The sequence below is a fragment of the Symphodus melops genome, assembly GCF_947650265.1.
Source record: "Symphodus melops genome assembly, chromosome: 6".
Lineage (NCBI taxonomy): Eukaryota > Metazoa > Chordata > Actinopteri > Labriformes > Labridae > Symphodus > Symphodus melops.
Window position 1 is genome coordinate 17,549,522 of NC_136696.1, and position 13,635 is coordinate 17,563,156.

General features: G+C 40.6%; 1 protein-coding gene across 1 annotated transcript in view; it reads left to right on the plus strand.

Moving 5' to 3' along the window:
* The first annotated feature begins 4,524 nt into the window (after positions 1-4,524).
* Positions 4,525-13,635, plus strand: part of roraa (RAR-related orphan receptor A, paralog a) — a 184,869-nt gene continuing 175,758 nt past the window's right edge. Inside the window, exon 1 of the mRNA XM_079345336.1 lies at positions 4,525-4,884. Coding sequence (XP_079201462.1) covers positions 4,731-4,884 — 154 coding nt within the window. The 5' untranslated portion in view covers positions 4,525-4,730. The remainder of the gene's footprint in view (positions 4,885-13,635) is intronic.

The window sequence follows — 13,635 nt, forward strand, 5'->3', positions numbered from 1 at the left end:
GCATACAGGTATGGATCAATTAGAACGATTCAGACGTGGATTTAACATTGTTCTCCATCATCTAAACCTCCAAAAAGTAAACTCTGATTTAGATCCTACTTCCCCAAACACTGCTTTGATCTCTTCCTGTGGGACCTGTTTGTGCCAAAGTGGAGATCCTGATAAGCTTCACAAGCAGACAGCAATTACCCTCCTAATTACAGAGGCACAAAACTTTGACCTTGCACATGGTTTACCTGCCGCAGAATTCAACTTCTGTTGACTAAAACATAAGCAGACTTGGCACTGCTTAAACTTCTATGGACCAAATTAAAATCAAAAGGAAACGAAATACTCATCTACAAAATGCACAGACCGTGCATTTTGTAGGATGTACCCCAGCAGCCGGTGTAGAGGTGTGATCTCACAAGGTGAGTGGATGCTGGAGGAGAAGGCTGCCTTGCTTGCGGTCAGCGGGGAGGCGGCGGGCCTCAGGGAAAAGCTCTTAACTTCTGTCAGGCACAAATAACCACGCCATTTTTCACCTCCTGATATTTAACGGAGGAAATCACTCCAGTCCCCAGTCATGTGAACTCTACCCACACACCATGAGTCAATTTCAGCTCTGACAGGACGGTGCTCACGCTTACCCCCCTATTTATTTCCAGCAAAACCTTTTTCCCCCTCTAAAGTTTAGTGATTGAGAATATTTTGCATAGTATTCAGATTTAATAAGATGAGCTAGAGGAATGTATTTAGCTCATACTGTTGTATGTTAGGTATGGATGAATGAATGCAGTGTGACAGCTCCGGGTGTCTTCTCTTCAACACGTCTGTGATCAAGGCAGCAGCATGCATTGAGAACATTTATGTAACACTTAAATAAGTTTTCCAAGTCTTAGAAGTCCCTATATTTGCAGATATTAATGAAAATGTAACATTCTTTACAACTTCTGAGATGAGATAAACAACACTTTTACGTTCTTTACCTCTTGTAGACATGCCCTGACAACATTTAGAAATCACATGCTTTAATATCTAAGGGAATTTGTCTTTATACTAACCTAATGTATGAACAATGTGAGGTGGAGTGTGGACAGTGATTTCCTGTGGTCAGCCTGCTGCTACAGTAGGTGGTGCTGTTGCGAGCTCTGCCTCCAACAGACTTGGAGTGCAATGCTGTAATAGATGCATCCAAATCATCAAGTGTACAGCAATCTTGTATGTAGCTATCCTGCAGTGGTGTTTTTGTTCAAATGCATTGTGCGTTTCTGTGTAATTTACAGTAGTGCTGAAACAACAATGACTTTGGTTCTGCCTTCAGGTCTGCACTCCTCAGGCACTGGTTCTTCAAGTAAAAAATATATAAGACAAGTGCCCCCCATGCTCAAGTATGTTGCCATACATCACATCATTTAACCGTCTGCACTGTCAGACGTGTCACTCCGACTTCTCTCTTGGTACCTTCATCTGTCGGAGTGAAATCATAAATACAATCATTTCCCCCCCAAAGTTGGCGCTTTATTCTGTCAACGGATCCAGAATGTGATTGTGCCTGTTCATTTCCGACGCATGAATAAGTGAGAGGCCATTAATATGTCTCTTTCATTACACCCTGGCACTCTGAACTACGCGAGCATGCAGAGAACTGCGTGTTTGCTGAGCTCGGGGTTCTGATGTCCGATTTGTAAGGCAACAAAGATATGTCATCGTGTCCGCATGAAGAGGAATTTCTTTCTGAGAAATCATGTTTCCCTTTCCTGCTGTTTAAATAAAATACTAGTGCAGTGCAAGGAGATCAGTGAATTTTACAGAGGGCATTTCATGGCTTTAATTAAAAAAAAATGTTTGCAGTCATATTTAATTTTAATCTCAACTTTTATGAAGAAATTAAAAAAAAAATGCACATACAGACATGGAAAATTATTTCCAAAGCAGTAAGAATTTTCTATTTGGTTTTTTTTTCTTTTCTAGAAATAATCCTGTTGTTCCACGAGCCCACTTTCTCTTCTTTTCTATCAGCTCTCCTTAGACAAGATTAGAGGGGAAACTCATCAGTCTCCTTGGCTGTTGTCTGATAAACTTTTTATTTGAAGGGTGTCCTGTCTGGTGTCTCTGGTGTCTTCCTCCAGTGCGCTCCTGATTTGAAATATAGCCTTACATAATGAGGGAGAAAAATAGAGCGGTGTTGCACCCCTGAGCCGGTGTCAGCTTAATCAATCATTTTTAAACACAGGCAGGCATGCTTACTCTACTCGCTTCACATCCGCCACATCCTTCCCCAGCTCAACAATGTGACAGCAGCATAATTCATTTTAACTCAGAAATTAAACAGGCAGCACCTAACTTGTCCTTGCATCCTGTTTGGTTTAAATACAGCACAGCGAGTTGATATGAGTATGTGTTTATACAGATTTTGATTGTGCTTAAAAGTGCTTCCATATTCTAATCTGCAGGTGCAAAATACACAATTATTTTTGACCTCTTCTTTTGAAATGCATGCATGCAAGTTGTGTGCCTATTCAACGTGTATTTTAGCATTTTGGAATCTGAATGTGCTTCCCTCAAGTTCAGGTTTGTCTAGCTGAACAGGCAACAGGCGTGGAATGTTCAGGGTTCACATGGTCAGATTGCAGCGGGTCAGGAGGGAAGGGAAATTTGGAGGAGTTTGAGCTGAGCAAAGGGAATGAAGCTCGGCCTCTTCGCTTGGCAGTGAGAGATTCCTTCTGGCTCTCTGTCAAAAAGTCCTCCTTTACCGTGCACAAGTTATGTCATGCTTTTGTTGTATGCAAGCAGTCTTGAACAGGAAACATGAACACAGATTCTTTTAGACTAAGTGAATCCCTCTGACTATATACAAAACTTAAGCTGGTGTTGTTCATTTCTGTACTTTTAGGACATTCAAACATGGACTCAATATCATATTTTATTGACCCTTTCATTGTTTTACATTGTCTGATATACACCTACACATGTCAGTGAAATTAGTTAATACTCATTGTAACCCATTGCAGCAAAAGGCTGCTTTGTTTCCATGTCTTCTCTTTAAATAGAAGAGTTTGAAAAACAAACAAACAGATATATAAGAGTTTGGTAACCGAAGCAACAATTTTGATGATTTCCAGCTCTGAAGTCAGAAAGTGAATTACATGTATGTCTTCCTTAAACTTTTAAATAGCCATATAGCATTTTATAATATTGGGCAATTTTTAGAAATCCTACGTAACTCACTGTTACTCATGTTGGAGTAGAGCCTTTATTCATAAAGAAAGTAACAATGTCTGTGTATACTTTTTTAATTAACCTAATTGAACTGAGTGAAGTTATATTTTAGATAAGCATGCATATTTTTAATTAAGTATACTTAGCATTACTGTTTTTTTTTATTTTTATAATTCCTTGTAATAAGTAAACTTCGCCTCATTTCAAACTTCTAACATGTGTTTTTTTATTCAGGCGTGTGTAGCTTTCAAAGAGAGAAAACCTTCCCTCCTTTTCCTTATCTTCCTGACTCGCAGTCTGACTGCTCTGAGGCCAGGACCATGTCAAAGTCCACGTGCAGCGCTCTGAAGAGGCGGGTCTCCTCCTCCCAGCCTGCCCGCTGATCACATGCAGGAAGCGTGCTGTTTCTAATTGCTGCGCAACGAGAAGTGCATGGCTGCCGGTTTCTAGACTGACGTTTGACAGCGTGTTTTCACGACACAGTAGGTTATATCTTACAAAGCGTATATCCTCTCCAAACTGCTGTCAGTCCTAACTGTTATCCCACAAAGCGGAGACACACGTATTATAGTGTGTGAGGAGAGGAGAGGATCCTTTCATCAGCCTGTGCAGACTGCTCAGACTTGCAGTCCGCTCCTCCCACAGGACGGGGGAGATGATGATGAGGATGATGATGATGACGATAAAAATGGTGGCGGTGATGATGAAAAAAAATAATGAAGTGCTCTCTGGTTATATCTTTTTAGAAATCTTAGAAAATTAAAGATGAGTTGTTAAATGATAAAAAAAAATGACCGCTAAATGCTGCATTCAGGGGAGGCATCCAAAGTGAATTAATAAAGTGGAAGATTCCTGAGCTTACAGGCACAAGTGATATTGTTGGGAATGAAATGACATTATTTATTGCTAGTTGGTAGGGGAACTTGAACTGGTGCTGAAGACGACTTGTAATTCTGAAACAAAAACAAAAAATAAAAAGCCAAATAAATGCTGTAGGCTACATAGTAAATATTCATCTACCTTTTCAAGTTTTACAACCTTTATAATAAGTTGAACCTGAGATTGTGCCAATGACTGTTAGAAGGATTTATTTTGACAATTGAAATCAGTTTCTGTATCAAATTCAACAACAGCTTTTAAGCAGTAGCCCACAATACTTTAACAAAATAAACAAAATAACCTAACATTAAGGTGTAACAACTTTCTGTCAAAGTTACATCATAAAAAAATAACTATTCCTGGAACTATGTTGAACCTCGCAGGGGTCGATCAGCATCGATTACTTTCAGGCCTACATCTATTCTTCGGCTATTGACAACCTTTCCCTTTCCAGCTTGCATGAGAGGAGCTCTCTCTAGCGCTGCTAGTGGACAATCAGACCCACACACCCACCTCCAGACACACTCGCATTTCTCATTTCTTACTTCTAGTCTAAATTAGATAGCGAGACGCGTTGTCGGAGCTCACACATCGCAATCAAATTAGTTTGAAGTACTAGCTCTAGTTTAGCAATCAATCTGAAATTCAACATGGACTCCCCTCCAGATCCAGCGAGCGACCCGGGCAACAGCGCCTCGGAGCCGGCTACCCCGGTCAGGGAAACCCCGGTAAACCTGGAGACTCTCCGGAAAGCGGACCATCCAGCCCCGGTTCGAAGGCAGACCTGTTCGAGCACCAACAGAGGTAAGCCACCTTATTTCGCCTTCGAATGTTAGGAAAATGAAGCCGATCGATGCTTTATTTTTTTTCCCCAATCAAACTTCAAAACGAATTAAATCCTCCTCCCTCATAAATAACCACACACATTGTCTAAATTGACCAAAGCGCAGTGTGAGTGATTTTTGTATTTGCTTTTCAATCCCAAATCGGCTGTAATTAGTGCTTCGGTGTGTGTTGCTGCGTTCAGGCTCCACTGACAGCTCAAATCATAGGGGGGTGATACGGTCACAGATGTCACATTTACTCTGACTGTAGGATAAATCAATTACCCAGCAAGTAAAAATGACCATCAGGAGCTTCTTCTGGTGTCAAAAAAAATAAAATAAAAAAAAACAGCTCAACGTGACCGCTCAAACGTGTTAATGTCGAAGTGTTGAAAGTGAACTTTTAGAGACTGTTGGCCAGTTATTGATCACTCTCCCTTGTGGAGACGTGTCCTCCACTGTTTCCCACACACCACACACGGTAGTCTTTCTTGTCTTTTTTTTTTTTTTTGAACATCTCCGACTCGGAGATTTGAGCTTCATGTGTGCAATAAAGACGGCCCATGCAGCTGGAATTTGTTTAAGCAGCAGTTCTCAAACACTGCTGCGAGCATGAAGCCGCCTCCTGCGAACAAAACCTCCAACCTGATCCCACAAGGAAAAAAACACGCGAGCCTTTCCCATCAATTAGCCCCTTAAAAGTCACCGTGTATGTTTGCATCTGATTGCATTTGACATGATTTATCCACCACGTCCCGTCCATGTTGTACAGTACAGACAGTAGTTAACCACACCCCCTCTCGGCTGTCTCCAGCACAGGCTAACATCCAAGTTCAAAGAAAAGAAGTGAATTCTCTGCTCATTCTTGACGTGCACTCTTGCTGTATACATGTGCAGTGTAGTCACCGGCGAAGACACGACAATTAATGCAATGCACGGTGCGTTTTAAGTGTGCGCACTCCTTTCTGCGCGCAAGGGTATATTTAGAGTGTGATATGGTGAATGTGGAATGTAAGCTGGTTATGTAACAGGTTTAGCCATAAACAGAGGAGCGCAACTGAGAGCAGAAATCATCAGACGATCTGTTCTCTTTAGACAACAGCTCACCCACTCTCTGTGATCACCACTGTTGTTAAATTAACTAAAACCACCGCCCTCCAGCGAGCATTTATTCTCCAAAGAAGGGAAACTGTGTAACTCTGTGGGTTGGCACAGCCGGAGCACTTATGTAATAGCGGGGCAAAGACAGGTACTTGGGAGTCTTCGTGGATTGATTTCCTTTTTTTTTTTTTTTTTTGCCCCCTGTCTTTTTATATTCTTTTCTTCCCCCCCCCCTAAATCTGACTTTGAGACACTCCTAACCTGCTGACCCATATTCACCCCACCCCTTTTATGCACAGGATTAAAGTGTGTCTGGGAAAGAGAAAGACAGGAAAAAGAACGCCTTCAGTCTGTTATGTAATGCTGAATGGGTGAAAAAAAAACAAAAAACAACACATGTTCAGTCAGTGGGACCAACCTCTGCAGCTTTGGAGGAGTTTCCCTGCTCCGAAACTTTTGTTTGACCCTCGTCTTTAGAATAAAAAAGGATTGCCAGAAAGCATTAGTTTAGCATCGTAGACTTGAAAAAAAAAAGTTTTGAGTACTTTTGAAGAACTTATTGTAAGTCAACAAATGTTTGAAACTGGTTATGAAGCATTCCCCAATTAACATAATCTCATGCACGTTGTGTTGCTACAACTGTAACGTGTGTTATGAAAAGCTTAATTGCTGTTACGCCATCTGAATTTTAAAAAGACATCTAAATGATACCCCTCGAACTGCTCTTAAAGGTATTGCGTTACAATACCTTTGAAGACGACTGTCGGCCTCAATCTGAATGTAACAAGTAAAAAAACAGTTTGGATTATCCGGCTTGCAGAAGAGCAGAAGAAAAGTTTCCCTTCATAAAGAAATGATGGTGTAATTACATTATTTAATAATGTGCTGAGGAAAAAGTACAAGCGTTCCATTATGAAGTAAGTGCAGTTGGTTTTATGGCACCGGCACAGTTCAGAGCAGGATTACTTACAACATAAAACAATAAAGAGCGGTTATGGCTCCCGGTTGTGTTACAAAGTTGTGAGACATTTTTTTTTTTTTTTTCGGATCACTGAGACTTTTCAGGCCACAGAAACCAAACATGTGAACGTTTCCCCTGCAACAGCTGTGTTCAACTTTCTAAGGATGCACATTTCTTCTTCTGCATGCAGAGCGTTTACTGTTTTTAACCCTGAGTGCTAATACCTTTTTAAGTAGAAAGGGCTTACTTCAGCAGAAGCTCTGCTGCAAGACGTGAGTGGGTCAGGGAACAGGCTGTGGATATCATTACTGGAAAGTAGAAACTGTGTTATTTTTCATATTGCAAGCTCTTTCAGCTCGCAGATTTGGAAACAATCAATATTAATGGCTTGGTTACATAAGGTCGCGGTCTCTGCATAGGCTGGAAATCACCCAATCGCAAAGGGAAGAGTTTGAAGCTGCACATCTAATCAGTACTGTGCTGTGTTTTGAGTGTTTTAAGTGTTTGTTCAGGTGTGTGTATGTGCGAGTGTGTGTGCAGCATGTGCACGTTTAGATACTTAGGGAAGTAGCCTTCACGGAGTGACACTGACCATTATGAACATCTTATTAGGCTGTAAATAATCAAAAGTTTTGAACAGTTGCAAGACGTCATCTGCACATTACTTTCCTTTTGTTGGGGAGGACAAGGTTCAACTCATTTAAAAGGCTTCTAAAAAGGCTGGATGCTTCACATTGTTGCTTTGAACATTATGAAAGTTGTCTCCACTTTGAGTGTGGTTTGGTGTTTTATAGTATAGTGGGAAGTTTTACACCGTTCTTCTAATTAGCTCGTCTCACAGAGAAAGAAACCCCTTTGATAGTTTTGTACTAAATCACGTTTTGCAGATTGTTCGATTTGGGGGAAAAAAAAAAAAAAAAAAAAGAGGGGCCTTTTTTAAATTTTGGTTCACTGTGGGAAATAAATCCTACCTGATGCTGCTATTTGTATTGATCCAACTAAAAAAGCTGGAGTGTAAAAATATGCAGACGTCTCCTAATGAACACGCAACCAGACTTTCATCCAGCAGTTTTATTTCGGGCAGCGGGATGAGAGCTCTCAGCTGGAGTGGCAGCTTTTATTTAGTTGTTGTGTACACAAGGTGGAAGAGGGGCACTGCTTTTTTTCTTCTTCTTCTTCTTTTTTTTAAAATTTGTATAAAAAAGGTGTTACACAATTAACTCCAAAAGCCAGGAGTTGGCATTTGAGGCTCAAACACCACTGGAGTGGACAGGCTGTGGCATTCTCAGATTCACTGAATGAGGGCTCTCTGCCTGCTGGAGAGCACCAGGATACAGGTGTTGGCTTATCGCTGAGCCTTCAGCTTGGACAGATCCCCGAGAAATAAACTCCTTTTAGGTGTTTCTTCTTTTCTTTTTCTGGCTGACTGCCTGTAACAATATATCAAGTTTCACTCCTGCGTTTTGAAGTGTGGGTGAAGTAATGATACCACGAAGTCCTTTACTGGAACCTGTCAGACAGTAAACTGTGTTAAATGTTAGTTGTCAGCTGATTTCAATTCAAAGCTTTGTGTTTGACACAGCAAGTCCTTCAGAAGAAAACACCGGCCAGTTTAATCAAAAGAAAAAAACAAAATACAACAACGCAGTTTTGAGTTTTACATCAAGCGGATACTAAGCTGTTGTGTTGCTTCTGCTCTCAGTTTACACTTTAACACCACTGCCTTAAAACAAAAGAAGGTCGTCTTATACGCCTCAAAGGTCGAATCACACATGAGCAGTGTAAGGCTTTTCTAAGGAGGATGTTGCCTAGTAGGGAAATGAGCACTGATTGACGCTATTTTATGTCGGCTGACCAGCCTCTGCTTTATTTCACTGTTGCTTAATCCATTACATAACAGAATGTAAATTATTTAAAAGAAAATATCAATACTCACAATGTCCTGCTGATCTGTGAAGTTCTTCAAATGTGTCCCTTAAATAAAAACACCTGTTTTGTTTCATCGATGATATTCCTCTGTGGACAGTTTAGCTATATTGCTCAAAAAAAATATTGTTATGAATTTTGGATATTGCTGCTGTGTACACAATTATTTTTTTTTTTAAATGAAGCAAATGGATATTGTGTAAAAGGAAGTTGATTAAATCAGACCCTTCAGTTCAAAGTCCCCATAACATCCAACAGTAAATTTAGCCTTGTGTCTCATGTTGCTCATTAAAGTGACACCGATCACAGAGGTGTGTTGGGTCTCTCTTTGCAGTAACTCTGTTCTCTTTCTTGCACTCCTGTATCCTCTTGTGTATTTTTTGCTGATATAGTCGGCTCAGATTTTCTCTTAAAGGGATACTTCACCCATTTACACGAAGCTGAATCCATAATGTTCACGTATGTAAAAGAAAAAAAAAATCCCTTCTAATAGAAAGTCAGCCTCTGATGTCCAGATGTTTTGAGTGACCAGGTCAAACCTTGCTGTAAAACACAACCACACTTGCATTTTATGGGATCTTTTATTGCAGCGTTTATTTATGAATAGACATTTGAGTGTTTGTTTAGCTCTGCTGGCTTTAGTCCGAGGGTGAAAGGCCAAAACAGGAACAATCTTCCATGTGATGATTGAAGACTTTAGTTTGGTTCAGTGCTTCATCCAGGGTCCAATTATCAATGGAGCATTGAACTTTGCTGTCTCCTCTGTATGTGCACATCTACAATGATGTAGAGAATGGATTGTTTATAAGTCTTGGGAAGGTGAATACAAAGACTGCATGAGATTCTTTTTGGCTGAATAAAATGAACTTGATGACATTTTGATGCTGCTTCCCGGCGAGCGAACATTCACAGTACTCATTGAAACGGCATTGCTCGCATTCTAGACTCTTCTAGACTCATTAAAAGTCATAGCAAGCTTCTCCAAACTTTCATTGTGTGGTCCTTTTTTGATGAGATTTAACAGGCGAAACATAAATGATAACAATAGAAAGTATGTAATATGATTAACCCCAAACACAGAGAGGATCAGTACCGACGAGACTGATTGTTTAAATCCATTTCTTAACGTCTCAGGATGAACTGTGGAAGTTGGTCTCACTCTTTAGATTGTGTGGCCGAGGTCGTTCCATCCTTATGTGAAGACGCTGACTGAGAGAGGCCAGAGAAGTTTGTTTTGGGAACTTGCAGTCACCTCTTTGGTTCCACCTCATCAACTATAATAATTGACACCTAATGTGAAGCAGGAAACTGAGTTCACCAGAGTCCAAGGCCTGTGTGATTTGAGTCCATGTGCTTCCAATCAGAGCAGGAATTGAAGTACATGTTGGTGCTGCCATAGAACAAAAAAGCGGTTTGTTTCAAAGATCAGGAAACGCACTGTACAAGAAAATGTAAAATAGTGTGACGCACTGAAACGCTCCTACAAGAGAGCATTCAACACGTGTTGTTGTGAGGCTGCGTTGTTTGAATCACCTGTTCTGAATTCGTACGATTTATTCGGTATACTTATTAAAGGCACAGCAACGCAAGCCCTAATGTGCTGAATTAATTTCAAGAAGTTTAGAAATGTCAAACTTAACCTAGACTAAATCTGAAAGTTTGATCCTTCCGGGATGTTTATTTTGGAGTTTGAGTCACCAGTGGCTTAACTGGGGCTGGCGAGGAAGTTTCGACTGGTGACAGACACCAGAGTTGATGTGTAGTCTCCCGTGGTGAATGGTAGCTCAGATCTATGGCCCATTTACAGAAGTTTGTGTCTGAGATTGGAAAAAAAAAAAAAAAAAAGTCTGAATAGTAATGACCGGAAATACTCTAGATGCATTATTGGAGGGCGTTAAAGGCATCTAAATTTAATGTGGTACACTGTGACCTCAGTGCTGCTGCTGCTGCCGCTTGGCTCCTGGTGCCTCTCTGATATGAAACGCCCCCCTCCTTTAGAAGAGGCCTGGAGCGAAAGAGGTGCTTAGAGGGGTCTGAAGGATCACTCAGAGGAATTCTTATGTCAAATCCCGGGCCAAGCCTTACACATCTCTCGCAGTGTGGAGGGTGCAAAAGCAAAAAAAAAAACCTCATGAGCAGGTAGATGAGGCCCTGATGCTAAAATTTTTTTAAAAAAAATCCCAGAACTCAGTGTGAAACTTTGACCAGCAGTATCTCTGAAACCATCAATCCTGGGCCTTTGAACCACATCAAATATGTCCATGCTGCTTTATGTCAGGCATCTGAAAACAGGCCTTTGAGTGTCTGCACTATAAGAGAAAAATGTATAAATATATTTTTCTTTTTTACCACAGAGGTTTCGCTGCTTCTTGCAGGCTGCAAGATCACTGACATGTTTTAAACACTTCAGAATAAAATCAGGATGATCTCCCGGCCACGGAGGCTCTTGATGCTTTAAAGCAGGAAGACATAACATCAAATCTAAAGTGTGTTATTGAAACGGCACACCTCGAGAGCCTCTTGAGCGTTATTCATCCCGCTTTCTGAAGGCTAAACGGTCCTCACAGCAGCTCCGCTTAAGGACTCTGTCGAGTTGTGGACAACAATATCAGCTCAAGATGAGAACTGATACATGTGGTTGCATTTCATGGATTAATACGAGGGTTTTTTTTTTTTTCTATCATGGAGATAATAATTCAACATCACAATGTTTGCACTTGTCTATTCTCAGCATGAATGAAAAAGTAACCGGAACAGTCTGGACGTGAGAAGGTGGTCGGAGGAATCACTGTAACTATCGAGTCTTTGCTTCAAACTGTCTGAAAAAAAAATGTGCGTTTTAACTTTTCCGCATCATTATTTCACCACACGTGAAAAAGACTCATTTGCACGAATCCATCCTCAAATCTTCCGAATCATATAAATAATGTAGTTGGTGGAGCAGAACATTTCTGTAGCGCCTGTCCTTTGATTATTATTTTTTTTAATCCTTTGCTTCTACACGGGGAGAGGTAATAATATCCAGGGATTCAAAGCACGGATATCACATTCTCGGTTGTAATTTTCGTTACATCAGTACCTCTGGAGTATTACTCAACAAAGTTTATTTGTCACCTGGAATAAACAAAAAAAAAAAAAAGTTTTGGAGACGAGGGAGAGAGAAAAACAACTTGAAAATCAGTGTCATTTCTGTGGGTTTGATTATTTATATTGGAGTAACAAGCGCGACTTAATCTCATAAATAAAAAAGGGAGAGATAGAGATCCGTCCCCTCCAGGTACTGCCGCCACTTAATCGAATTAGCTCCACTCTCAGGCTTGACGGGCTCTTCAAACACCCCTGGTGACTTCTGAGTGCCGATTACAATCAGCTACTATTTTCAGCCTTTGATTAAAATCTGGCGAGGTTGGACAGAATTTTTTTGAGCGCAGAACCAACTAATTATTAACATCCCAGCCCGTCTTTCCTTCCTTTTTCTTTTTTTTTTTTTTCTACTCGCCGGTTACACAGGGCCAATGGGCTGAAGTAGTTAAACAACACCCATAAGTATTAATCATGTTGAATCACTGCGTGTGAAAATCCTAGCGTCCTTCTTGTTGAAACATCTCACACGAGTCCGTGAGATTTCCAAGCACGGATATCTTCACTGACCTTTGTGGCCACTCTCAACCAATCGGAGAGAAGAACTGTTTTGTTTTTTTTGTTTGTTTTTTTTGAAAAGGAGCCGTTTGTAATTGATTCACATGTGAACATTTTGTCTGCTTCTGATGAATCCAAACACTCAACTTTGTTCGTTAATCTTGTTTTTTATACACATTGTCTCCTGTGGCAGACGACGACAATGAGCACAACTCTTTACTCACACACAATAATAGAAGATGATCACAATTGTTCATGCCTCACACGGTATGTCATAGAATCATTGTACTGTGCTTGTCAAAGACAAGTCTGCTCCTTTGTTACTTTGAAAAGGCAGCTTTTTAATATGAATATGTCACTAATGATAATTTTTGGTGTGTGTGTGTGTGTGTGTGTGTGTGTGTGTGTGTGTGGATTGATTGCTTTAGGAGGCGTGTGAAGACAGAGTGAGGCACGATGGGGCTCAATCAGTGCAGCAGTGCTGCTGCTGTGACAGTGATTGAAAGACAGAGTCGCTCTTTAGCATGTTTGATACACGAATCCCGCTCGTGTTCACTGACAAATAACCATCTGATCAATCAATATTTGCAGCTTTATTCAACTAATGCAGTGCTTAAGAGGCAATAATTAAACGCCACGCCGGGTTGTTAAAAGCCTATTTTTATGTGACAGACCGAAATAGACGTACAGAAATAGGACGATGAAGGCTTATGGTTGATGTTGATCATGGCTTATTGTGCCGACGTTCCTCACACTTGTGAACTTGTGAAGAACTTGTAACCACGTTACGACTCCTGTTGCTTTCAAGTTATATTTGCAGCGCCCGAGTTGTTTGCGAGGCTAACTTGCTCATCGCTCTGATGACAGACTGAGAAGAAAGTGGAATGAATAAAAGTTTGGGTTATTAAAAGGTTAAGGAGAGCCTTTGGCAAAGTGTCAAGTAAACATAAACTCAAATCAAAGGAAACCGTCCTCCGTTTCTTCTGAGCTATTTTTTTTGTCGTTAGCCCTTGTTGAGGTTGTGCGTTTTGTTTGGGTAATTGAAATATAGAATGAAGCTGTTTAACGGAGGGGAATATTCATCCGACGTCATCTTGTGTTAAA